The sequence below is a fragment of the Leuresthes tenuis genome, unplaced genomic scaffold (genome assembly GCF_036924035.1).
Source record: "Leuresthes tenuis unplaced genomic scaffold, fLeuTen1.0.hap1 SCAF_9, whole genome shotgun sequence".
Taxonomy (NCBI): Eukaryota; Metazoa; Chordata; class Actinopteri; order Atheriniformes; family Atherinopsidae; genus Leuresthes; species Leuresthes tenuis.
In genome coordinates this window covers 3678091-3704877 of record NW_027325363.1, presented here as the reverse complement: position 1 = coordinate 3704877, position 26787 = coordinate 3678091, and the positions used below count along the sequence as shown (strand labels likewise).

Here is a 26787-nt window from a genome sequence, read left to right as displayed (position 1 = left end):
AAAGACCGTATTAAAGCCCCAATGACAGAAATTGCCTTTTATCTTTTCCTAACCAAGTAGTTTAATGGACTAATTCCAACTAGGAAGTTTTGTAAGGCTTGAAGTATCACTGAGGCAATCACTACAATGGCATGCATAGCAAATGTAATATAGCCCCAACCATGATTGTTAGTTTTACAGCTTAAACACTAGCATTAAAGTAAAGTGTTGTGCTGTTAACATTTAAATGTAATCCGAAAGCAAAAGAAACATTTGTCATCATGGAGTAGTGCTGAGTGAGAAGTCAGGGTTTATTTGTCAGTAGACAGCTGTCAGATGAAATCTGACTGGGGAGCTAAGCTAACAGCTAGTTTGGATAGTTTGCTTTCGCATGATTACTTTTGCATAAATAAACACGCTTTTTACAGTCTCATACTTAGTTTTTTTTTTTTTTTGAATAGACCAGCAGAACTTAGAGTCACACAGCCACCATGCATGCAGTAACATATCACAACACGAATACACTACTTTGGTTGAGAAAATTGTCAGAAAGTAACAGTCTTAGCATTTGCGCTAACAGCTATGAAATTTCTGAGGTTTGAGTTGCTGCTGTCTACATTGCTGCTGTCCAATTTTTGAACACACACGAGTTGCATTTGATGGAACAACAAAGATCCTAAAAGCTTATTTAGATCTGGGATATAAAGTTCCTTCTGCAAACTGTAGGGGGCGATCATTTAGAGGACGCCATTTAAGGGCAAAACAAACGACCTATAGGGTCGTGTAGATGCATGTTCTCGGTGATCTTATCATTTTGTTGGTCTATTGTTCAGTGAACATTTGACAACAGCAACTTTCATGCTATAAAACAGGTATATCATGAGAGATAGCTCCACCTGATCTGCTGCATGCTGTTCCATCTCAACCATCCATTGGTATAAATGATTCTGTTCTGATCCCCTGGACATTGGACACTCGGCATGAAATCGATGCTCAGGTCTTTCTCTTCATTAACTTGTCTAAAATTGCATGATAATTTCTCAGTAAGCTGTCTTCATTGAACAGGGATTTAACAAACACAAAAGCATTCAGCTGGATCTAGATTCAATATTGAGGACATAAATGCAGGCTAAGTGCTTTGCTAAACAGCTCAGTCAGTACAAACAAGTTGACCGAGGTCCTTTAATAGATAAAGGTTTTCCAACGGATTGAGAGTCAATAGACAGCGACAGGGAGATAAATGACAGCCAAGTGAATAAATAATTGAACAGCACGATACGTCACAGACCTCCAGAGACTAAAGCTGCTGTGACCTTTTGTCAGCTTAAAATAAAATAAAATAAATAAAAAATGGCCCCGCCTGCTTCTTCAAGCTTAAGTAGATGATGCAACCGGACCATCCTGAGGCCCCAAAGCAGTTAGGATCTCCAGAGATCCTGAAGCGGATGAGTCACAAGACGAGGAAAAGTAGTCTAACTTTTCAAACTTTTAATACTGAGTCTTGAACATTTCTCTTTCCCTCCCTACAGCCATCCTGGAACACACATATCAAAGACTTTGATAGCAGCAGGAAGGATTTTATTGTTTCTCAGCGATCTGACATTTGCATATTCTTTTTTCTGCTCCCCTTCTTGTTCAAATTCAGGAAAAGTCTTCATAAAGTGTCAGACACAGTTATTGTCACCGACTTTGCCTGAAACCAGACTTCTCAGCAAGAAAAGGGATCGGCCTGCGTTTGCATGTTTCTGCTGCTGATGGCATTCTTTGTGAAGTTAAAGGTTCAAAAGGTCAGTGGAGGGAATAGTGCCGCACAAATGGGTCTAAATAAATTCATATTTCACTTCTCTGACAACAGGAACCAGACATACTTTGGATTTATTGTTATTCTGTTGTTTTGAGATGCAGCAAAAGCTTTATGATTGTAACTTTTGTTACACAACACAGATTTTATTAATCTCACATATCTATTCATTATATATCACCATCCTGTTGTTTCCCAGCGTGGGATTAACTTGTTAAAACTCACGTTTTAAAGTTCAACATTTATTATGAATCTGATGACAAACTGTTTTTCATGTCCAAGCATGATGTAACACAAAATATTTGCATGACTCACCGTCCATGTCTAGTCTCTGCATGATGATAGCCAGCTCCACCTCACTGGGCATGTACCCCAGAGACCGCATGGCCATTCCCAGTTCCTGTTTGGAAATGAACCCGTTTCCATCACGATCCAGCACCTTAAACGCCTCCCGGATCTCTGCCAAGACAAACAGGAAATCGACTCAGCATCTATAAACAACGCCCATCCCTCCCGCTTCCATTCTGTAGAAACATAAATGCTTTTTTTTTTTCCTCATTTTCAGAATTATGTGTCAAATATCTTCATTGTTGTCATTTTCCAAACTGTCCTCTGCATTTTCTAGTAAAATTTTCTGTCCGACGGAACACTTCTTGGGATTTTGGATTCATTCAGTAAAGTTAGTTAGTTTTTCCTCCTTCCCCTTTGTTCATTATGATGATCTGCAAACCTTTATCTGCCTTGTTCTCTCTTTCTAATCCTGTCAGACCCAGCTTTGGACAGCATGTTATGCAATTGGTCTCACACCACTGCCTCAAGTTAACAAGATCGATTCCAGGCATTGATTCATCCTCTCCACCTGCTCTCACAGCCGCCGCCACCCCTGATCGTTTTCATGCTTTCACATTCCCAAGTGTGCTCCTTCAGTGCATTCCAAATTAATTCTCATAGTCATTCACCGCTTCTTCTTTTATATTTTACAGAATATTTTGAATCTTTCAGTTAATTACCCTTTCGATTAAAGTGTTTCCAAGCCTATTCAGCATGATGTCTGTTGCCTGGGTTAATCATAGGACCTTCAGGATGTGGATGTTTCCTCCAATAACTAAATCAAAGAAGCTGGTGCAAACACTGGGGAGAAAATAACAGTACTGGTTGTTTGTACCTGCCATCATGAGTCAAATTAGCAGTTTTGAAACAAACGTATCGGCATTTTCTTTAAAAAAGAGCCACAGAGTCGGCTGGTTGCTGATGGTTAAATAACCTGGGTCTTTGGGAGTCTTTTTTCCCCACTTACCGTCATCTTATTTTTGGGGGCAGTTTAATCAAAGCTAAACTGTAGAAAAACAGCACCTCACAAAAAAATTTTGTCGCTCCATTTCTCTTAAGAGCTACAAATAGCTGAGATAAATGAGAACACACATCCAAAATGTACAAAAGACAGAAAATATATACATTAAGTGACAAAAGGAACATTTTAAATACAAACACAAAGATAATGACTCTAATATCTCCTAATAATAAAAGGTAAGGCAACCATCTCTTAACTATACTGTCATATCAGGTGACTTATTTTCGACATTATCAGAGAATATCAAGGTCTTAAAAAGTTTTTATATTTATTTGGTTTGAATGATGGTATTCAGGCTCAGCGTGGCAATCTGGCATGAAGCCGATGTTGGAACAGCCCCCATGAGTAGAGTCCTGTGTAGGCTGCCAGCTGTATGCGGGGCAGGTGGAGGAAGAATTGTGGTCACCTTTTCCAGCCCTTTAACATGATGATGTTAAAGGTTAACAGGAAATAATCACATCAAGGCAGAGTGTGAAAAATATGGAGCAGAAAGTGAGAGAGAGAAAATGTTTTAAGTTAGCAAATGTATTAAAAAAACAACATAAATACCACTGCTAGTTTCAATGTTGACTTCAGCTAAATGCAGCAATAAGTTCAAGAGTCCAGTAGAGAAAAATGAGGAAATGGAGGACAGTCTGGATGGAGTGCAGATTTTACTGCTACTGATGCACTGCACGTAGTTACGTACAAAAAGGGGATGTTTTACTCTCGCTCACAGTCACATCCATACATCACTTCTAAATCTTTGCACTTAGAAGATGTTTAATGTTGGGAGAAATCAAGCAATTCTGTATGAGTAGAAAGTGCATATCTGTGGTTACTTTGCTTAAATGCTTTAAATTCCTTTACAAAGCAGTGCCAGCGTTTAAATCTGCTCCCCGTCAAACCATGGTGATATCCTTTATGACGACATTGGCAGTAGGGCTGTAGCGATACACTAATCTCACGATACGATACACGGTATTCAGCCAACGATTCAATTTAATGCACATCACTTTCTGAAAGATTTTAAAGGGAATCGTCGCTGATTGGACTGGTCGACTGTCCTTTGGACCGGAAGGACAACACCGCCAGACAAACATGTCACAACCGTGTCTTCAGAATACGCAGACTCATGTTTATGTTGAACTCATGTTTAAAATAGATACTTGCGGCTGAAAAATCGATACTTTAATCGGGAAACAAAATATCGATATATACCGTGTTATCGATAAAAATCGCTCAGTCCTAATTAAATGGACTTCGCTTTTCTAGTCTAACTGACCACTCAAAGCCGCATTCACCCCACTCACACACACTCATACAGCACGTCTTAGGATACGTAACTACGTGCTTTTTTCTAATCATTCGTACACACATTCATTCCCCAGTGTCTTGCCCAAGGACTCTTCGACATGTAGCCCGGGGAAGCCAGAGTCAAACCACCGACCTTCCGATTGGTGGGTGACTGCTCTTCCTCCTGAGCTACAGCCACCCCTTCAATGTCCCTGCAAGTAATTAGCAGGGACATTGAAGAATTGGACGTTTTTGTTTAAACTTTAAAGCATTTGGGATGTGTGATGGTACACTCCACTAAACTGGTTCGTATATCTGGGACAAACATGCTAATTTACACAACTGAGTCAGAGCTGGTTCATTAGCTGCTCACCGTGTCATCAGTGGAAAGACTCAGCAGGCTTCAGTGTGCTTTCATCATGAAATGAATCGCTCATTTCATGAGTCTGTCTACAGATCAGAAAGTGTGGTAAGAAAGGGTAGAGACTGACAGGAACCTGGTGTTTTTATTTCAAATAGGGGAGGAATGTCATTTCGCCAGAGAAAAGTGACTGCATGACATGCATCAGCATGCTGTGGAATAACAAGGTTGAAAAGTGGAATAGATTGAGTTAACCGCACAGTGGACACCTGACAAGAAGAATGTTTAAAGGGATGTTTTGAGGACATTTACTAAATCTCTCTACAAGTATTTGATTCAGTAACAACAAAGATATTTAACATATTCAGAGCTTAAATGCAAAAATGTCAGCCTCATAGGTACACTTGCTAATTACAGCCCAGGATGAAACAGAACAATACCACTGATTTTAGATGCAAATAATAAACCCATCATTAAATTAAATATTTTCCTCCCTGAGGAATAAACAAACCAGGAGCATTTTCTGACAGCCTGAACCAAGAAATTGCAACTCTGAGCCAAAAATTAGTCATTAAAAATAAGCTCATCAATCATCTTATTATCTGCTCCACTGCCAGCCCTCTGAACCTGTCTCCTGTCAAATGAGTTGGAACATCAAAGTGTAAATGGAGTATAACTTATTAATTGTGTCATGAAGTTACAAAAAGCATTTTGGTCATCTGAAGTACCTCCTGACAACCTGCATCCAAGTAGTATGGTTTCTGCCACTTCAAACATAAAGCATTATCATTATTTGCAACTGCAAAAAGTGTCGCTTTGAAGCCAATATTTCCCTGGAGGGAAAGGCAACAGCTGACAAACTGTCACATTAAAAAAAAGCATATTATTCGGTAGATTATTTTTGCCAGCACTGAAAAGAGTCTCATGCATAAATCCATCCATGACTCAGGCCTTTGTTGAATACTTTTCTGTATCTGGAGCATGTTGGAATAGAAAAAAACAACACTGGGACTGGCTTTGTCTATTCAAATAAATCAGTCAATTTCAAGTACAAATGGTCCTATCCATCATGACTCCAGGCACACAGGAAACGTTAAGCTGCTTTCCAAGGAAAACCTGACATTCGGTTTCCATCAAAGGGGATGAAAATGACTAAAGATGTCACAGCACACCCCAGCTTAGAAGGAACAGATTTCAGTGGTAGAAGGTGTTTTTTTTTGCTTGCATTTTATGAGGGTATGCATGCATTGTGTGTCCATGACGACGTTTGAATGACTAATGCCTGTTTTTCTGCATTATCTAATCTGCTAACTATCACATTCGGCTCGACCTTTCAGATGCAGCAGTGATGCTTGACATCAGCAGAGACACAGCTGGTAAATACAGAGGTGTCACCACCATTCTAACTTCAGCACCAGGATAACACACCCTGACACTGTCGAAGTCCAGGTGCATGGTGCAGAAGACAGTGGTTAGCAAATATTAGATCATCATTTGAAGAGGTTCATTTATATTTGAAGGGGTATTTTTTCCACCTTCACTTTGTCAGGATCGTTCAGAATGTTAATAACATAGTTAATGTCCTGATGTACACAAAATTAATCAATCCATCCATTTTCTGCCACTCATTAGGAGATACTGAGACAGGCCACCTCCTCCAGCTCTTCCAAGGGAACGAGGCCTTCCAAAATGTGCTCAGAGTAAATATAATCTCTCTGGTTCCCTGCCCCGAGGCCAGGTAGGTACCACAGACCATAGACTGTAGGTACAGCATCCACGTTGCTGCAAATGCTGCTCAAATCTGCCTGTCAAACACCTGATTTCTACCATCCACCTGAGGCAGCGACTCGCTCTCAACCTAGATTGAGCAATTCACTCTTCATCACCCGAGGACCAGTGCCTCAGATTTTTAAAAGATGCCAAGTCTCATCATGACTGCTTCACACTCGGCTGCAAACCCCAGTTCCTGTTGGAGGTCTCTGCTCAATGAAACCAACAGGACCGCATCATCTGCAAACTTTCCACCCTCACAGCTGCATCCAAAAATTCTGTCCATAAAAGGTTCTGAACAAAAATGGTGACCAAGGGGAGTCCTGGTGGCGTCTGCCTTAATACTGAACCAAACGCTCACTGTGGTTACAGGCACCGAATGGCCAATAGCATTAGCCTCAACATGTGCAGCCTAAAGGTCCTTTGTAAACAGGGACCGAGTATATCCCTGCGTACAAAATCCAATATAAAATGATCAAAGGGAGGTTAGGGCTACACAACATCTAAAGAGGTAAATAAACCCTATGAAACCATCTTCCATTAACTTCATTACTTTGAACCCAAACAGTGTAACAGGATATCTGCTTTTAACCAAAATTAAACGGCAACAGTGCAGATACATTTCTTTATATATATATATATATATATAAAATACTTTTTTTTTTACACTACAAGCCCAGCAGCAGCAGCAGCAGCTTGAGGCAACAAAAATGAGTTCACCTTTCATGACTGAGAGTCAAGACTTTCTGCATTTTGTATGTTTTTGCTGGCATGATACCCCGTTCTTTTTCTTATCCTCTACGGTACATACGGACAGTGACTGCAGGTCTATTCTTTTCTTCCCTTGCATTTCCTCATGCCGTTTCTCTGGGCCCATCACCCACTGTTCTCTTTAATCAAATATCATTGCAGTTATGTCACTCTGCCTTTCAGATTATCTTTCAGGTAACCCTCCCCCTCATTTTGGTCCACCGAGGTTTAAACGATGTAGTGTCGTTCATTCTGTCACAGAAACTGATTATTATCTGTATTTTGACTGAGTTGATCACTGATCCTGAATCCTTTCCATCTTTTTTTCCCCAAAAAGGGTCCAGCTGCATCTCATCGGATGTCTCTCACACAGGTATCCTTCCTTCCTGCTGGCTGGAGATTTCCTTTAAACCAGTAGGTTGAAAGATAAGCTTCTTTTTTTCCATGACTTTTTATGTCAGGGATGACTCACAGTTTGTGTCCTTTATCACAGATACTATGATACTATATATATGTTATATGTATATATATGAGGATATATATGATACTATATGATACTCTGATACTATGAGCCGACTTTGATGCCTGTACTTTTAGTGTTGTATTTAAAAAGTATTTTTTCATGATGGAAGAAAACACTTTAAAGTCTGCTCAAGTTTTAAAACATTTACACAATGTTTCTCTGGGGTGTTTTTTTTAAATGTATATGTCTCTCTTAAACCCTTTTTGTTACCAAATTCATATAAATTTAGTATTTCACTGCTGTAGACAGTTCTATAACCAATTTCATAGATGGCGTTTGATTTCAGTTTGACATCACGGCATTGAGATGTTGCAACATCTTTATGCAGCTGAAGAGAAGAAGTCAGCACCCTGGACAGCTCTCTCAGCTTTGTTGAAATCCTCTTTTTGTGTGCGATGCCAGTTGCTGTAATGCTAGTATCAGTAATAACCTACTAGGGTAGGTTGTAAAAGCTCAACAACTTGCAAAGTGGAAACTGCTGCTTTTAGACCGTTAAAGATGGAAACTCTGTTTGGTCTTTCCATTAAATTTTTGGCTCGACAGGTACAAACATACCTACTGGTTTACTTGTGTTTGATATAAGCTTTGGATGCCCAGTGAAGGAAAAGACTGCGGGCAATTAAAAAGGACTTAATTGTAAATAACTTATTCCATACCTTTATGTTAAATCTAATGGAATTTACCCTGGACTGGCTCTGTAGATGCAGATATACACCCCATTCCTCGCTATTTGAATGAGAACAACATTATAATCTAGTTCATACTCCACACAATACAAGTTCTGAACTGGTTTTCAATCAAACTTATTTTAGAAAAATCATCAAGACCAAATATTACTTTGATGTCTGCCCAAATGTTATGTGTATGCCTCACTCAGCAGCACCATGACTAAGATGGTATGGCTCAAAAGAGAGAGTACATGCTACAGCAGATAGAATTATCCACCAAGAAAGTTATTATCCAACAAGCCCAGGCAGCATAGTTTGTTCCTTTCAGGGTACAACTGATTAAAAAGGGCTCTCCAGCTCCTTTCTTACAGACGATATAGAATACCTAGCACAAAGGCAGCTGTTGAAGCCTGTGGTTTGTGCTTGCATTTGGCGAGGGGATGGTTATTCTCCTCCAATGAGCTCTGAAGGCTTGCCCTGCACTGTGAACTGATTTAAACAACGACTTAAAACAAAGCCATCAGCTGAGGCACAGACATGTAGGGCTGATTTCCAAACTCCTAAAGAAGGAGCTCAGGTCACAAAAAAGTGGCAATTGTTAGAAATATGGTTCATTACCCTCACAGTGAATAGGTGATGCAGATACTGAGTGGTAATTAACAGATATTACATTAATTCTAACTGGCATTTAGATGTAAAAGTTCAGTTTAAACCTGCAAAGCCAGACTGCAAAGACAAAACATGGATCAAAATCCTTATTAGCAGTGAAACCTCTGTTTAGGTAGAAACCCCGGATCATTTCCTTGTCTGTCTAGTTTAAAAGAAAAAGTGTTCATGGTGCATTTATCCTTGTAAATAAAGCAAAAATGTAGACTACAGGCAACACTCCAGGTTTTCCACTGCTCTGGAAGTACTCTTTATAGAGTTAAAAAGAACTGAGGCCTCAGTGATCAGTGACAGTCACTTTAATAATGTCAATATTGATTCTTAATTATACCTTCAAATCCAAAAAGATGTCCCTTTTCTCTTCACTGGCTTGAGAATAATTGCTGGCTGAAAAACCCACAGTAATGCAGCTTGCTATCTTTGCATAACTGACATATACCGACCGCTAAGTCAAATCTGGCATCATTACAGTAAGAAAGACTGGAGGCTATCCCTGCAGGCAACAGTCATTTTTGCTACAAGATGAGGTATAAACAAAAAAGCACCAGCTGAATAATTCCACACTGCCAGCCATGTGGCAGCTCAGCCCACTGCTGCAGGGTTTTTAATGGTCCTGAACAAATACAGTAAATTGCCTCTTTAAATATTACAAAGCAGTGAATGTTTAACATGCAGAATGGGCAGCCGTGTTTCTGTATCGTTTTGGAATCGGAGGAATCACATAACAGCTGACCAGACCATAACACAAGACATTTAATGAAAATCTGAAGAAAAATGTTTTTTTAAAGTGGTTCAACACTAAGCACAAAGCTTATCCTATTGTCACCACTGACCATAACCACTGGCAGCCGAGTCATTAAAAAGGCTTTTCTAGATTATGGTTACACATTTATTTTGTGGGCATGCCTGTGGTGGCTGGGTGTGGTTTCAGCTTAGCTGCAGTGGAAGAAGTGGAAAAGAGTAGTTCAGGGAAAAGTGCCAGGTGGAGCGGATCGGGGCAGCATTGAGGCGTTTCTCAGTAGTTTCGATCTCTCTTCATATCCAACACTGTAATAAGGTCCTGAGTGGCCACGTTAAAACAATGCTGGATGCCAGCTGGCAGATCATCTTTGTTTTGTAGTATTTTTTCTCTTCTGTAATGAGTGGAAAAGACACTGGAGCAGGAAAAGTATAGAACGAATAAGGAGAAGGAGCAGCAGTTGTGACAATGAAGCCGAGATCAGAGCGATGAAACTTTATATTTGGAATATTTTACAGAGTAAACATGTAAACACCTCAGCACCACCATGTGTAAGCATCACATTTCTGATTGGTGTGACTGTGTCTGAACCACCTCTTTTCACTTTTATATTGCAACTCCAGTGAGTCAGCAGGATTAATCTGCCCAATTTACTTTGTACTAGACCACAGAGGAAATGCTGAAACTTATATCCTACATAAATGTTTTTTAGCTCCTTGAAAAAACATCTATGGATAAAAAGTACAGGGTACTGTTGATCTATCTGCAGATTAAAGTCCGTTACTCACTGCGTGATTGTCAGCTGTCACAGATGAAAGATCACCAACGTGAAAGAATAGTGGTATATATATAGTGGATATATTTGATCTCGATTTTCAAAAAAGGCCTTCCATCGGAGAGTAAGAGATGTTCAAACACAGTCATTGCCAAAGTTGAACTAAATTTCTTAGTGTCCCAAATTTAGGACGACCAACCTAAAGGGTCTGCTGCAACAACTTACGTCTCTGCGTAGACGTAGGCTAATCACAGCTAACCTGAACGGTGTAAATGGATTCTGGAAACTTGCGAATTTCAAAATAAAAGGCCAAATCTGGTTGACTTGTGCTTGGTAATGCGTGCACTTCAGCTCTCACCATGATGGTGCCAAGAAAGACGCATCATAGCAGAAAAAGAGGAGGAATTACAATTTCTAAGTGAGGAGCAAACAAGTTAATTTATCTGTCAGCACATCTAATTTATCTTAGGTTAATGTGATGTTTAGAATCTGTGTTGCTCTTCACAGCCACAGCTTGCTGTGATTCAGCAGATATCATCATTGTACAGTCATAAAACATGATGTCATAGCAAAGATCAAACGTCTGATGCACAGTGGGACTTTCAGTTAACGGGTAAAAACCCCACTGTAGCCGCCTTATGAGTTCTTCTCATGATGCACAGCTGGACCAACACAGAATGTCTGAAAGGCGCCACCACAAAGCCTCGCTGTCGCCGGCAGACACTGGGCACACCAGGGTCCAAATGGGCTCAACTAGTTCTAAGCTAATGGCACTGCTGGATATCATCCGAGTTTGAAAGCAAATCAGCTGATGAGTCAATTGTTATACAGTCTGCAGCCATCAATCATTTCTCTTTTAGCTTGAGCAGCACATCTGGAAACATACGTATGCCGTCTTCCCCATGCAAAACTGTTTCAGCTTATCATTTAGATTCAACCCAAGTTGTTCACGGTTTGGTCCAATGGACTGTGACATAATGTATTCCTACAATTTTCTCAGTTATTTTGGTTTCTTGTTATTCTCTTTAACAGCATACTAATATCACTGAAGTTTTTCACCATTTAAAGAAAAATCACTGCGGTTCTTTGATTTCATATCTCCATAAAGACAAACATGGACGATTACCATCTCAGACAAATGTGTGAAGCATCTAGAGAGCAATACACACAAATATCTATAAATAACTGTGGATATTAAAGATGTTGGTGTTATCATAATTTTTTTTTCAAAGTGGAGATAATTATCTTTTAAATGTTGGTGCATTAGTGTACATAATTGGACTTTAATGTAAATGTGCATTAATGCAAGTGAAAGCCAAGTTCTGTGTTAATATTTTTTCACTAACGGCTATGAACGACCAAACAGCTTAATGAGACTAATGCTAAATGTGACGGGCCCCTGCACGGATCTATCCTCGCAGAGGTTTGGAGTCTGAACGCGTTTAAGATCCAGCTCACCTGTGTTCGGATTGTCCTCCCACCCACTTACTCACTCCTTTTGTGCAAATATTTAACAAAAAACTAAACTAAATTAAAAACTAGCCGCATTACAATTCAAGCAGGATTATAAGAAGGATTACAATAAACACCAGAAACTCGGTGAGGTAAATTGAACAAATCTAACGATGGTTTACACTCAGTTCACACTCTCCGTTAGACTGAGCAAGTTTCAATGACGGTTCCTGTACACTCTCCACATCTTCAATGTTCTGCAGAACAAATACATGTCCATGCATGGGATGAGACGGCACAGCTGACCCAAACAAATTAAAAATAGTAGGTAAAAGTTATATTTGCAGTTTAGTTGAGTACACAGATGATGAACTGAACGAAGAACCCTCAGTTGAGAAAACGTGATGTGTATGAAGCGACAAAAAGCCGCCGTCTTTTGTTTTGACTGATTCACGACACTAGAAGTAATGCGACTTTGTGATTTCCCAGTATCCGTTATGGGCATTTCCCTTCGTCTCAAACCAGTCAGACCGGTGACTTCGTCACAAGCCAAACGATTCCATCGTTCCAACATAAAGAGTATGCTAAAATCCTATTTAAAATCGTATTTATACTAATAACAGGCTGCAGTTGAACAGTCAGTGTTATTAAATGGAACTCGTGAACCATCGAACTACAAATCATTTCTCATTCTTCAAACAAAACAAACCCACTGAAACAGAAATTAAGAATTCATGCATTCAAATTCCTGCATGCATATTAAAACTTGACCTTGACAGCGTATCAGCGTATCTGACTGTTGCCGTGCCGACATTTTTACAGGCGGCTGCTTAATGCTGAATTGGCGAGTTAATATTTTGGTGTCTGGGCATGCAACCAGCGTGTCTGCCACTGCTGATGCCAGCAGACTGTTATTGATCAGGTTTATGTTGTACAGGCCCTGGCGATCACTCTCAGACAGACTCCAAAACAAAGGGTTCATAAACACAGCCTCAGAGGGAGGTAGAGGCGAGCAGACCCGAAATTATCCTGGTGAGACGAGCTTAGAAGAGAACAATGCACTGGTGTTTAGATGAGGGAGGTGCTGCTAGTTTTGCAGCACAGTATTGTCTTTAAAGGGACTATAAAACAATGAGTAAAACAGTGTTTAAGAACAACCATCTCAAGTCGGTCTGGTTGACCTTTGCAACACTTCTACTATACATACTGCAGGTTTGGGATACTGCAGTGGTTCTGTTTTCCCTCCTTTCTGCCTCTCCTAAAGCTAGCATGAAGTGTAACGAAGCATAAAATTCATATGTGGCATCAAATTCTTGGGGTGTTTACCTTGCAACTATAAATCAGCTGAAAATTGTTAAAAAATAACCAACACTGCCTTTGGCTTCTGTTGAAAACACAAACACTATATTTCTGCCCCAAGAACAGCGTCGGGGAAGCTGTTAAATATGTTTGAAGTATAATTTCAACCGAAGAAAATCCATCAAGTACAATTTTTCACAACACTGTAAGAACAAACAGACTTTACAATGAAATATCTGAGAAGTCTTACCACCGAGCTCCTCAACAGAGATGCTGGCCAGCACATCGCTGTCACTGTCAGACAGCGAGCGGCTCAGGTAGTTCCCTTTGTAGAGCAGGCCTGCCGTCACATGGTGGAACGGCATCTTCTCTCTGAGACACAGAGGAAGACATTTAGAAGGCAGTGAAGGACCAAAAAGAAGCTGGTGAGATTTGTTGAGTTTTCCATAATACAAAAACACACATGTAACCCATATAAATCGAGATGGGAACTCCCACGTGTGACATTTCATGGTCGTGTTGCTACGAATGAAACCAGTCATCAGAAATTTAGATTAGAATCTTTTCCAGAAACAGAGAATATGAACATTTCTAGGTGAGGTGCACAGATGTCCTTTTCAACTTGACTTGCTCATGAAGACAAATAAATACAACATTAAATGTGTACCTATCAGCAGAGGAATGTGTTGCATCCACTCGTGACATTGGGGAAGCTACGACAAATTGACATCCAAAGGGCACCACCTAAACGAGATCTGCAAATGAAGCAGAACTCATTCACTAAATGGGCAGTTATACAGTGAGGCGAACTCATAGCCTGAAGTAAACGTGGCCAGTATGTCTCGGTGTGTGCAAATGAGTCTGAACTGGCAATTAATTATTCAATAAATTGAAGCTCAAGGACACAGAGGGAAAATAAAATCACAAAGAGATCTTCTCTCTGCTGAAGTTTAATGTAGATGGGCACTCTGAGGACAGCATCTCAAAGATCAACTGAGCTCTTACACCATGCTGCACTGACTGGTTTCAAAGTGCATTTGTCTCTTGCTGCAGATTCATTATGAAGGCCTCAAGAAGTAAAGTTATGAAGGTTGAAGTTAAACCTTCAATATTTACTGTAGTAACTTGAAGGTTTAAAAGAGGAGCTTCCAATAATAAACCTAATTTGTGGTTAAACCATTTCGAATTGGACAGAAGTTAAAATTCCTAGAATAAAATATTTAAGCAATGCTGCCTCTGATGTTTAAGACTGTAGCTCCAGTAAGGCGCAGAAACTGCAATTAAATATGTCCCAACGAAGGATGAATACAGATGCTGGATAAGAAAGCAATTCTTTGAGCATTTGGCAAATAAAACTTTGAGAAAAAGGCAATTCTAAAACCAATTCTTCCTAAACAAGATTACCTGAGAAGTGCCTCAGTAGGGATGTTCAGCACATTACTTGTACTGTGCAATCAAAAGGAAAAAAATATATATATTTATTTAACCTGTATGTACCAAAGAAGAAGCCGATTAAGATATTTCCCTTTTATTTTTACCCCTTCTGACCAAAAAACAGCAAATCAGATTTTTTCATTCCAGGTGTTCCACAAGCTTCTATTTTGGGACCCGTTTTGATTTTTACATTACAAAACATATTTAATATTTTAGATTATAAAAAGGTCTAATAATCCTTCGTGTATTCATACACATTTCTCATCTATAGTAGATGTTCCCAACTCATGAGTATTTGGGTGTATGGATAGATGACAAGCTCTCATTAAAAAGCCACTTGTATGCGATTACAGTGTTTCTTTTCCCAGACCTCATTGTACCCTGGATCCCCACATTTCACAACAAATGCAAAGTCTCTTACTCATCACTGTATTCTTTACGAGTTTGCAGGTTGGATACCATTAACTTGCCAGATAAAATCATTGGTATATTGATACCAGCTGCCCTCTGTTCCCCTCTTTGTCTCAGCAGTTGTCAGAACTTTTATGGTTGCTTTAACGCATCTCAAGCTTCAACCGAGTTAAGGGAAACTGCATTTTTCTATTATGCACAAAGGAAAATGTGCAGTTTTGTTGTAAGCTTACCATCATTGCTTGTGATGTTGAGAGTTTGAAGCCAATCTTTTAAAGCCTTACATTTTTGGGGCAGATGTTGATCAGGGGATAGAAGGGTCATACTTTTATGTTGGTGGATCAATCCCCAACTTTCCAATTTCTTCAGTCTAAGATACTGAGCCCCACATTTCACTCCAGTGCTTTCCTTACTTGTAAGTTGCTTTGGAGTCAACTGGAGGCACAGGCAATGTAATTTAAAGTTTTCTTTACATTTTCACAGCAATGAAAGGAAATTAAGTTATAATATCTGTGAAACCATCTTTTTTTCCCCCAGCTTTGATTGGCTTTTTTTAATATTATTGTTCCATCCACCACATATGTTTCACCGGTTGGAGCCATCCGTCACCCATTACCTTCCAATTCAAGAATGATCTCTGCATCTTTCTTGCTTGTCAGTTTAATAAGCATTCATATCAAGACGTCTGCACCTCCGCCTTTTCCTCACAACTAATATCAGGATTTTTCATTTTCTAATTCATCAATTATTCAGCCATCTCTAAGCTGCCCTTTTGAATATTACAACCATCCCTCTTGTCTTTCTATGTTATTATCAGCCAATCCATACCGTCAAGTCAGCTGACACAAATGTCGACTATATTGAATCAATGTTGCAAGAAAAAATATCGATCAGAATGATTTACAAGGCTGCACTGAATATATAGATTTATATTTAAAGAAATGAATGTATTCATCAGTGAATTACAGAATGCAACATCCCTCCACTTCAACCATAGGTCGTGTTTCATGTGTTGTCTGTATTTTTTCAGCTTTTAGTAACAAGAACTAGAATTTTGTTCTTACCAACGATGGCTTCGAGATGTTTTGCGATTTAATAATCACGTATTAATTACAAGTTATTACTTACATCTGGAGTTTAAACACCAGTAACAATTGAAGTATTCAGTTGGGAAATAGTTACACAGATTAGATATTCAGCTAAATTTACATGATCAAAATCTACAACAATCTTTAAAATTGAGCCATTTTGTGGAAATGTTTGGCATATTAAATGTAAAGCTCGTAAATTTGGCTATTTTTTGCTCTTTGGCTTCTTCTACAGTTGTGAGATGCAACATGTCCATGTGAGCTCTGCAAATGTACATCCACGTCATGTTGAAGAGGCCACAAAGGCCCCATCGAAAGTCAAAAAATGTCAAGCGACCATAAAGCTCATCTGTGTGGTGCGGAAATCAAAGTCAGGGACTGTGGTATCTCGCCTCAGCCTCCTCCCCCAGGTGCTCCAGAGCAGTTCCAGGCCCAGGAATGTGCACGGAGTTAATGTTCACAAACTTCTCTGGTCTGGTGTTGCTTTAAACCAGGGCCATTTTTCCTACATTTCTGGGTTGAAATTAATAACGGGGACTTTTGTAGTCTATCATAAACTGTGCAAAAACACCACAACCAATCAAAAAATCTGCCACAATGTAATCCAGACACGCTTGCAATCGTACACGTCCAAGTGAGGGTGTTACTTTTTGGATGGTAAACACAAAAATCTCCTGCCTCACAGAACCATTTTGGTTAGCGTATCCATCTGGGATGACTTGCTGGCTGACCTGATCAATAATCCTTTAAAAGTTGAGGCTGACTCAGCAGTTGCACAATTACTCAGTGGACCATTACTGATGAGGAATGAGGATGGTAGGTTATTTGAGTTTAATGGCTCAAACCAGAGTTCACAGACTGGAGGTCAAATCAAAAAGAGACATACTAGTCAAAATAAAAATTGGAAAGGCCAAATTCTTTGCCACACTGTTAGTTACTGTGCTCACTGATCTACAGAGGACTGAAGAGGAGAGTTTATGCTGCAAAGAGTGCACACATTTGGAAAACCTTCAAGATTCATTGGCTAAGATCTGAAGAATTACTGTCAATTTGTAGCTTTGACAAGAAGAAAACAACAAGCTGAACAGACTTCTCTCTAAACTACAACCATTCAAGCATGAACACATGCTAATCTAAAAGCTATCCCCAGTCACGTGTGAGAATGGCTCACTGATCACTTCAGATTATGCAGCCAGCAAAATGGCAGAGCAAGGCGACTAATAGACCCATTTCAAGGCAGACTTTGTCTCATCACAGTATGCAAAGCACAAATGTAATGGCCTTTTTTTTTTATTGCCATTCAATAAAAATTGCAAAGTTCCTTTTGGCGTCCGTGTAAACCAGCATTCAAAGCAGCAGGACCTTCCACCATGAAGAACGCAGCCAAAAACAAGCACTTTTATGATTGCCTCATCTGCCATTGTCAGTTTTTTTCCATTTATACCAAACTAAGTCCCCCCCCAGATTGATTTAAAATATAAATCTGAAAAAAAACACCTAATTAAAAGCATAATTTTAGCATTTAGTGATTAGCATTAGCCTCACGTAACCTTAGAAATTGCACAACATGACACATCCTCCAACTCTACAGATTTACTCATGCAAACACCATTTACCTTCGTAGTTCCTTTGTCCACCCAAACCTCCTCCTTAAAAGCATTTTCATGCTTTCAACCAGCACAGCCTCACAAGAAAACATGCATAAAAGGTCATTTGTCCACACGTTCAAAACTGTGTCACAATGGGGGCCCAGTAATCAAAGTTTTTCCTTGTCCGTTTGCACTGGAAAATGTTTGGGTGGCGTGATACAAACCCACAACCACATATTTATCAATGTCCAAGTGCTGTTTTTAACCCATATTTGTGTTACTATCCAAACCTAACCTTGTATTTTTAGTGCATGTATTCCTAAGCAACCATGTCTGACAGCAAAGTAAAAAGTTGTTACAATATTGAATGGGACCAGAACTGTTTCATCCACTTCCTACGACCTCTTTTCTAAACCTTTTTGTGTAAATATATTTTTTGTAATATCATATTTTGACAGTTTCATGCAATCCAAAACTTAGTTTTCTTTGCAATACTTAAAGCCAGATGTGGCGGTTTTGTAGCCCAGAAAGCAGAGTAATCTCACAACTTTTGCACATTTATTGTTAAACTGCCATGTTTTGCACTGAGGACCGATGGAGTCGTTTAACATTGTGGTGCGAGACGGTGTCGTATTAACCAAAGGTGTAGCATGTTGAAACCGAAACATATTCAATGATCTCCCATAAAACCTGAATCCGAAGTTTTGGAAAGTTGAGCTGAACTTCTCAGAGTTCATCACAAAGTGAAATGCTCCCAAGTTGCAGGTTTAATCAAACCTGAAAAAGATTGAGTGTCAAAGAGTAAAAAATCTGACACCAGTGACAAACCGAAATGTGAATGGCATGCTGCCATATTTTACTGCAATATAAAAGTTATAACAGCAGAGGATGAAATGTGAGATAACGGACCGAGGCCAGAAAGCAGCGGCTCTTCAACCCCTTCAGAATTCAACTCAGAGCTGAGCTGTTCACAGGCTTCGGCATCATTACACTGATTAAACTGATCAAGGCCTCAGCCGAAGCTGCTAATGTGCCCTTTAGAAACCGAGCATACAGTAATCACTTAAATCAGGAAGTGATCAGCCTCTATCAAGACACTTTATCATGTAATCGTTATTCACTACATACTGTGATATAGGTGAAATGGTATCTAACATCATAACACAAAATGAGTGAACAAGAGCTATAAACACACTTTGCTACCTCAGTGTTTTACTGAGTAAAACTGCAGAGCTGCAACAACAACTGGTTTGACTGCTGCTGACTTATCTAAACTGTGCATTTTGTTACAGTTCGATCACACTTTACATTAATGTCTTTAGCGTCGGCTCTTATTCCCAATCACTCAAACCAGAAAATGTTCATAAATTTTAGATCCACTGAACTCAAGAATTTGTAATGTTGCAAATGAATGTGACACAAGCAATTGAAACCTTCCCCAGTTTTATGGGACAGTAACTCAAATGTTACATCTGGCTGAGGCCATTAGCTGATGCTGATACAAAGTGACTTTCCATCAGTGAGCGAGTTGACAGTCAGTGTCTGGCTCAAGGAGAGTGTTTGAATTGACATGGCTGCACTAGCTGTGATTGGACTGGTTTCATCTAATCTCACGGACAAGATGCTGCTTTGCCGTTTCCTCTGCTCCAAATTTAAACCCAAATGTGTTCCCATGCAAAGACAAACCTTATGCTTTCAGATGCATTAAAGTGATGACATTTAAGTCTGGCAGCTGAGAAAAAGATGGCAGTGCACAATGATCCGTATCTTTAAATTGATTTTCAACGATGTGTGCTATAAGGGGAGGGGGGCACTAAACCAACTGTATTCTTTAGCAAATAAAGGAAAAATGGAAGATTATTAAACAAAGAAGATGAATACAAACATGATTTACAGTGAAAATAATATCCTTCACCTAAAAATATCAGATCCTAAACCTAAAAATATCAAAAGAACCAATTATCAGATAAAAGTTTAAACTTATTCAAGACAAAGACCTCAGTTATTTTCTCCATTTTTAATCCAATTGACTGCAGTGATTAAAGTTCTCGTGAAACAGCTGGTGGAGTGTTTTTAATGTTTAATAATAAAACAACTCATGGGAAGGCTGAACACCACCAGTCTGTATCAGCTCTGCTGAATTTTGGAAAAGCATGTAATCACTAGAATAAATAAAACAACTCGGTAAAAGAAAATGTTTCATAGGAAAAGAAACATTTAAGATACTGTAACCCATCGAGAAATTAAGTTAAAAAAAGTTAAACAAATTATTTCCTTTCAATAACAATTGATGTATTTTCTTGTTTTTTGTTTCCATTTTCGTTATTTCATATTTAAGTCATCCTTTACTTCAACGCAATGTCTATTTTTTTCAATCTGTAAGCAGAAACGTCATAACAAACATGTTTATTGGTTCAGAAGGAATGGTTCATTCCGATTGGTGTAGAGCAAACCAAGTCCCGCCTTTTCGCTCACGTCAGAGAGACGGAGCAGAGCAAATGAATGGAAACGGAGTTTTTCAGCGAGTGAAACGGTGAATAAAACTTCATATAAAAAGGAAATTTTGCTCAGAAAGCCTTTGGAGAAACTCTAACATCTTTTCACTGTTCATGCTTTTATTTTCTCGGCTCGGATTTTGGATATCCCTGGATTCTGGGTCCTGGACTGGACTTGATTCGAGCCACCTGTGTTGAATACCTGGATTTGAGGAACCTATGAGTTATCTACACTGCTATCAGTGTGGTAGGACTGTGGAAAGGATTTCAGGAGACGACTGAACTGAATAAACTCTTATTTTGGGGGGAAATATTTCATTTGTGGTGCACCAGATTCAAAACATTCAATTGAGTAAAAGACCGGTCCGTTGTGAAATGTTGTAACCCTATGTTAATACAATCATTTAACCCAACTGTGTATTCTGGTTACTCGTGGTGGTGTCCAATTCAATCATTACCAGACTAAACTGGTCCAGTGTGCACTTACTTTCTAGGTGGGTTATAATAGATTGTTAATTCAGGCAGGGGTGTGAAAAAGGTAACATCATCATCGTGTCACCTCAAACAATTACTCAGAAAAGATGTTGGACATCGGTGGATTTAAGCCGAGACACGTTTTCGAGTCATTACCAAACAAGTTCACACAATGTTTAACTGACTTTACCAGAGCTGCAGAGGAAAGGAACTTTAGTGGAGCACGAGGCAGAGGTTATGGCAGAAAAAGGTTCTTAAACTCAACACCAATAAAAACTGACATTGAAAGAAAGGATTCAAATATAATTAAGACAGAAATGGCGGTGAAGAAATCAGTTCCACACTGAGGCTTTGATGAGCATGTCTAGATTTAAATTAAGATGAACACTGGATCAGTAGAGGAGAAAAAAAGGACCACAAACATAAAACCTCCTGTTGGAAGATGGTAAACTGGAGAAGATAAACCCATTCAGGATGGGGAGTGTTTTTTAATGCATTTCCACTGACAAACAATAAAATCTTAAGGTAGTTCCACAGTAAAAATTATTTACTGCAAATCTATTGTGTGTTTACTCACTCTGGTGTTGTTAAGAACTGGCTCACAGCAGAAATTAACCCAAGTACAGAAGAGCTATAAACAAAACCTCCAGTGTGTGCATGCCTCATAAGAATAAGATGACATGACAAATCAAATCACTTTCACCCTGAAGGACAAGGAGGAAAAAAAAACAAACCATGAGCTGCAGTAGCATCTCTAATGAATGAATTAATAAAATTCTGCACACCAAAGAAGCATAAAGAAGGTATACGAACACTTTCATCTTCCCCTCTTTGCAAACTTGAGACTAGTGTCCATCAGCAATGAGCTGCAGAGGCAAGACCACATGCAAGTTACCAGAAGGATCAATAACCACGTTACATTTTCATGTAGCCACAATCACACACACCATCTATATTCTTCAAGTAGCTTTTTGGTCATTTACACATTCACAGGGGATCTAAAACAGAGTCCGAGTTGTGCAGGAACACACCCCTCTGTGGGGTTTTTTCCTCTCATTATTTTTCTTTCAGATTTGGATACATGACAAAGCTACTTTGTTAGACTTCTAAAAATAAAGTCCCTGGTTATGATTAGAAAACAGGAAATTCATCTCGGGAGACTGGGCTGAAAGATCAAGATTAGACTTAAATTACCCAAATAACAAAATATATATATAACAAAACTCCAAGGCTGAATATGAACACTCAGGATCCAGATTGGGATTCATATCAAGATCAAGCGAATCTCGTCTCATCTTCTTTAAAATGTTCATGTAAATCTGAGTGCTAATACTTTGCAAATCTTAATGAAACGCATCGGGATCTACTACAGAATATAATGGTCTCTTCCTGTGGCCATGCTTAAAGTCTCCATCTAAAAATGGTGTGTGGGAGTGTTTGTGTCATCTTGTACGAACAAGCAACCACCAGTGATCACGAACCTCTGCCTCGGCTCAGGTCTTGGCAGAAGAACGCACCGAACCGTCCAAATAGTCTTCTTGGTGATGGAGGTAAGGACTTTTCACAACTGTTGCTATGCCAGTCACAAAAAGGGGTAAAAGTGCACCCCGCTTTCACTCTGTGTCACACATTATTGATCATACTAATGTTTTCCCCACTGGCAACTGTCAAGAGTGGTAAAAGCTTACTTGCCCAACAGGGACAAAACATTTGTTTGATCAATAAATTGTGTTGCTGAGAGCACCATACATCCCCCCCCCCCCTTTTTTTTTAGTAAATACCACCCTCAGATGCACCTCCATCCAGGACAACCCTAACCCAGAAAACCCTTTGATGTTTGTCTCTGAAGAGAACAGTTCAGACATCACCTAAGTGCAGCTGTTCTTTCTGTTAAGATGGCATTTATATCATCGCTGTAACTCAGATATTTTTCAGTGGAAAAGGTGGTTCACAAACAATAAACACACTAAGAACACCTCCCCAACTTAGGCAGGTTTCATATGGTCCACTTGATAGATTTAACATTAAAAAAAGGAATGATCACATTTTGTTTTGTTAAAAAAAGCTATTTTACTTACATTAATGCAGCAGAACATTGCAGGACACACAAACTAGGGATCACTCAACAAATAAGCGTATGCAATAAATGGACCATTTCTTGAAACACTCTCTTGAATTCTTGTGATATTGCTGTCAGCTAGAGCTGCAGTCTTCTTTCTTTTCTGAGAAATGACTAATGGACCCATGACCACACCAGAGTGCTAAACCAGTCAGTCCTCGGCTCTGAGACTTGACTCTTGAAGAGTGCAACCTGATGAAAAGAGCACAGCTTTACTCACAGCTTTCTGCATGACAGGGAGGCCAGATGGCAATTTCTTACATCAGACCCTGCAGCACAACAGCCAATAGCAATAGTCCAATACTGAAGGGGACACAAGCAGAACACCGTGTACCAGCAGCAGGCCCTAAACTTTACAAAGGACCACAGATACAGTGTCATTTTGTGAGTATTTCAAAAAGAAAAATCTACATGACAGAAGAGAACAGACTATGGTTTAAATTCTGAGTTAGCAACAGGATGTAATTATCTTTCAAGTCTCATTACTTTTAACATCAATCAACTGGATTTCCCTACAAAAATCTGCTGAACTGAGATAAGAAAGATGCTTTGCTCTAGTAGTGCAGCACTTTGAAGCACTGCTTTAACTTTAATATTTTTGCTGCAAACTTGAGACAAAAACAAACGCTACAGATGGAAGTGTGGCCACATCAACAGAAAACTTAGTTTCCATCCATAGAAAGAAATCCAGCAGCAAGGCTTCAGTGACATTTTATTTCCCATCATTGCTGAACATTCAACTAGTTATAAAACTGACCACATCAGGAAATGACACCTCGGCCAAAACAAGGAGATTTGCATGGGTACAACCTTAGAATCAAGTCAGAAGTTTGTTATTCTGATGAAATTCAATGTTATTGATACTGATGTTTATCAGTAGTGAGGCTGCTTGGTGCCATCCTTTGGCTCTGTTGTTGAGCACATGAATAAACTGTACTTACAGTGAACCTTGATGTTGTACAAAGCTGCAAATACACAAAGGAGATGCTAAAAATTATGAATCTAAAAACTGAGCAGTCCTATTGAGCAGGCGTTGCTTTTACTGACCGTGAGTGCAAAACGACACCAGCTGACAGCAAAAAGATTGAGACTAGATTTGTCCCTTAACTGTAAATAACTATGTGAAAGGTGAATCATGAAATACGCCTGGACTTTCTGAGAGAGCAGAGTTATCTCTAATGTTATGGACTGTGCAGCACAAAAAGGTGCTTTAAAATACAACCAGCTGGGTGCAAAGAGATTTCATCAAAGCATCACTGCGAAACAGGACTGAAGCCCAAACTAAGACAAGCAGACGGGAGTGTCCCACAGAAGTGCCTCATCCATGCACACATTAACAGCTGCTTCCTGCAGCAACAGACTCTTTTGTCGTCTCCTCAGTGCTGATTCTTACCCACACTGGTGGCTGAGATCGTACTCTGTAGGATACTGCAGCACCACAGGCTCCCTGACTGGACTCTCCATCACATCCACTGTCCCGTCCCTGAGGTACGGGTTGCCCGGCAGGTCTCCGTTTACCTCCGAGTGTGGCGTGCCCAGGGGCTCCGCCGCCTGAGGATCGGGCTCTGTGACCTCCTCCTCCATCAGACTCTTAGACGCAGGAGTGCCTCCACCAGCACACTGCCTGGACACAAACCACTGAGCCCCGCTGCCTCCACAATTTGGGCTCGTCCCAGAGCAGCAGCATCAGTTCCCAGAAAGCTGTTAGTATTTGAGCGGCGAGAGCAGCAGGTACAGCGACTCCTCTCACAATCCACTCCTCGCCTCCTTCTCACTCACTCCCCTCCCTCCCTCTCTCCCCCTTTGCTCTCCCACTCACTCTCCAGTGCAAACATTCCTCCACATGGAGAATCTGAGAGGACATCTCATTAAGGAGTCCCAATGACAGACTCAGCCCTGCCTGCGGCTGTACTCAGAGTATATACAACAAGAGGCTTGTTAGAGGCAAAAAAAACGACAATAGGAGCAGAAACTCTGAGGCAGACGGAGAAGATAGAAATACAGACTGAGAAACCAGCAGGAGCTGCCAAGAAAGAGAGAAAAGAGAGGAAAGCTAGAGTGGCATTTAAGGTGGGAAAGAAACTGTTTGAGTGTGTATTTGGCAGCCCGTGTACAAGAGCAGATTGTGCTTATACGGTGCGCTCTGCATTTCGACACAGGCATGCCGTGATGGTACATCACACAGAGCGACACATAGGAGAGAGCGCGCGCCATGCAACTGCGTGCGCCACCGTGTGGGGCAAGAGCGCGCCTCGGATGCTGAGGGACATGGGATGATGATGGTGGGTGGAAGGTGGCAACCCAGCAGGGGGTCCACAGTGAGAGCGCTGCTGAGACCCTTCACAGCATCCCATCGACCCAAAACACACACTTCCTGTGAGCTGCTGGAACATTGGTGAAGTCACCTTCATTTTCCTGATTACATGACATTCTGCTCAGGACTCCCATGAAGCATTTTACATTCATGTATAGGAGCTTATTCAAAGGGAGTGTCACCTGTTGAGAGTACGAGATACCTGAAGATGATTTATCTGAATCAATCAATAGCTCAATAGAATACGTTTTTAAAAAAAGTCAAAGAAGCTTGAACCGTTTAATAGATTGGAGTTAAGAATATACATTATCTGACTTATTTTTCATGACTTACTTAACACCTGAAGACCCCAAAAAGCTGTAATAGAGATCAATACAAGCGGACACCCGCAGGTCCTGAACGAGCCCAACAACAGGTGGACCATATGTGCGATTCAATGCGGATCTAATGACAATAAGTAGCCTATACGCCACTAATCTATTAAGCAACAGCCTACTAATATCATTTTCCCGGTGATTTATTACCAGATTCTCTGAATTTACCTTTGGGAATGTCTGGAGGTAATCGGTCAAATCCGTTAATCGTTGTTCGTAGTAGGATCCAGTTTAGAGGCTTGAAGGAGACTCAGTGCGGCAGTGATAGATCCTGGTGATGTTTCCCGGTGATTGTTGAGTTAACAGTTAATTATTCCTTTATTTTAATTAGACTGGGGAGTCCTTTCTTCCCGTGAAAGGTCAGACCAGTTACTTTGTGTGCGCATGTAAGTCCAGCAGGAGCGCGCCTCGCTTTCATTCGAGTTGCACTTTCCGTCCAACTCTCATCAGTTTGTAAATTTCTCCTCTCCCCTTCCAGATCGTATCTGGTGAAAATCGCAGTCTAATCAGAAAAAGAAAACATTTGAGCGCACAATTCCATGTCTAAATAACGATCCATGAACTGAAGATCCACGCACAGGTGCCGGAAATCTGGAAGATTGATGAGGCAAACCAGTGCCCAACTGAAACGCTCCAACCCAAATCTTTACGCAATCGAGCAGGAAAGCAGCGGATTGGCTGCTCTTACTCGTTTGCAGTTATCAGTTCATCATGTCATTTTCAATCGGCGAACCCATATATAACAGGACAGATCTCTGCCAAGATGGTCCGACTGCGTCTTGCTTGGATCTAAACGGAAGTATTGGTGTAAAACAGGCCAGAACAATGTATTTTGTGATTATTGTGAACAAAACTCCGTTCGTGGTAAAAACAACTAACAAAAGACCACAACATTGAGTGCCACAGGCTTTTTATCGCTTTAATGAACTGGAAAAGTTAATCCTGGAAGTCTCTTCTTTTATTTAATTTTCAGATAGTTTTGTTTCAAAATCCAGTTTCAGGATGTTTTTTTAATCCCTTTGGTTCAATAAACATAGTGATGAATACGTGATGATCGGTGGACACAAACAAGCTGCCACA

At 40.0% G+C, this 26787-nt stretch overlaps 1 protein-coding gene across 2 annotated transcripts in view; it reads right to left on the bottom strand.

The window, feature by feature from the left end:
- Nucleotides 1-26338, bottom strand: part of caln1 (calneuron 1) — a 63900-nt gene extending 37562 nt beyond the window's left edge. Inside the window, exons 1-3 of one of the 2 annotated variants that reach the window (XM_072391922.1) lie at nucleotides 25876-26338; nucleotides 13660-13781; nucleotides 2096-2239 (exon numbers count right to left, since the gene is read on the bottom strand). In XM_072391922.1, coding sequence (XP_072248023.1) covers nucleotides 2096-2239; nucleotides 13660-13774 — 259 coding nt within the window. In that variant the 5' untranslated portion in view covers nucleotides 13775-13781; nucleotides 25876-26338. Of the gene's footprint in view, nucleotides 1-2095; nucleotides 2240-13659; nucleotides 13782-24412; nucleotides 24779-25875 lie in introns of those variants that run through there. The other variant, XM_072391921.1, reaches the window with a different exon arrangement.
- Between the last annotated feature and the right edge of the window lie 449 nt (nucleotides 26339-26787).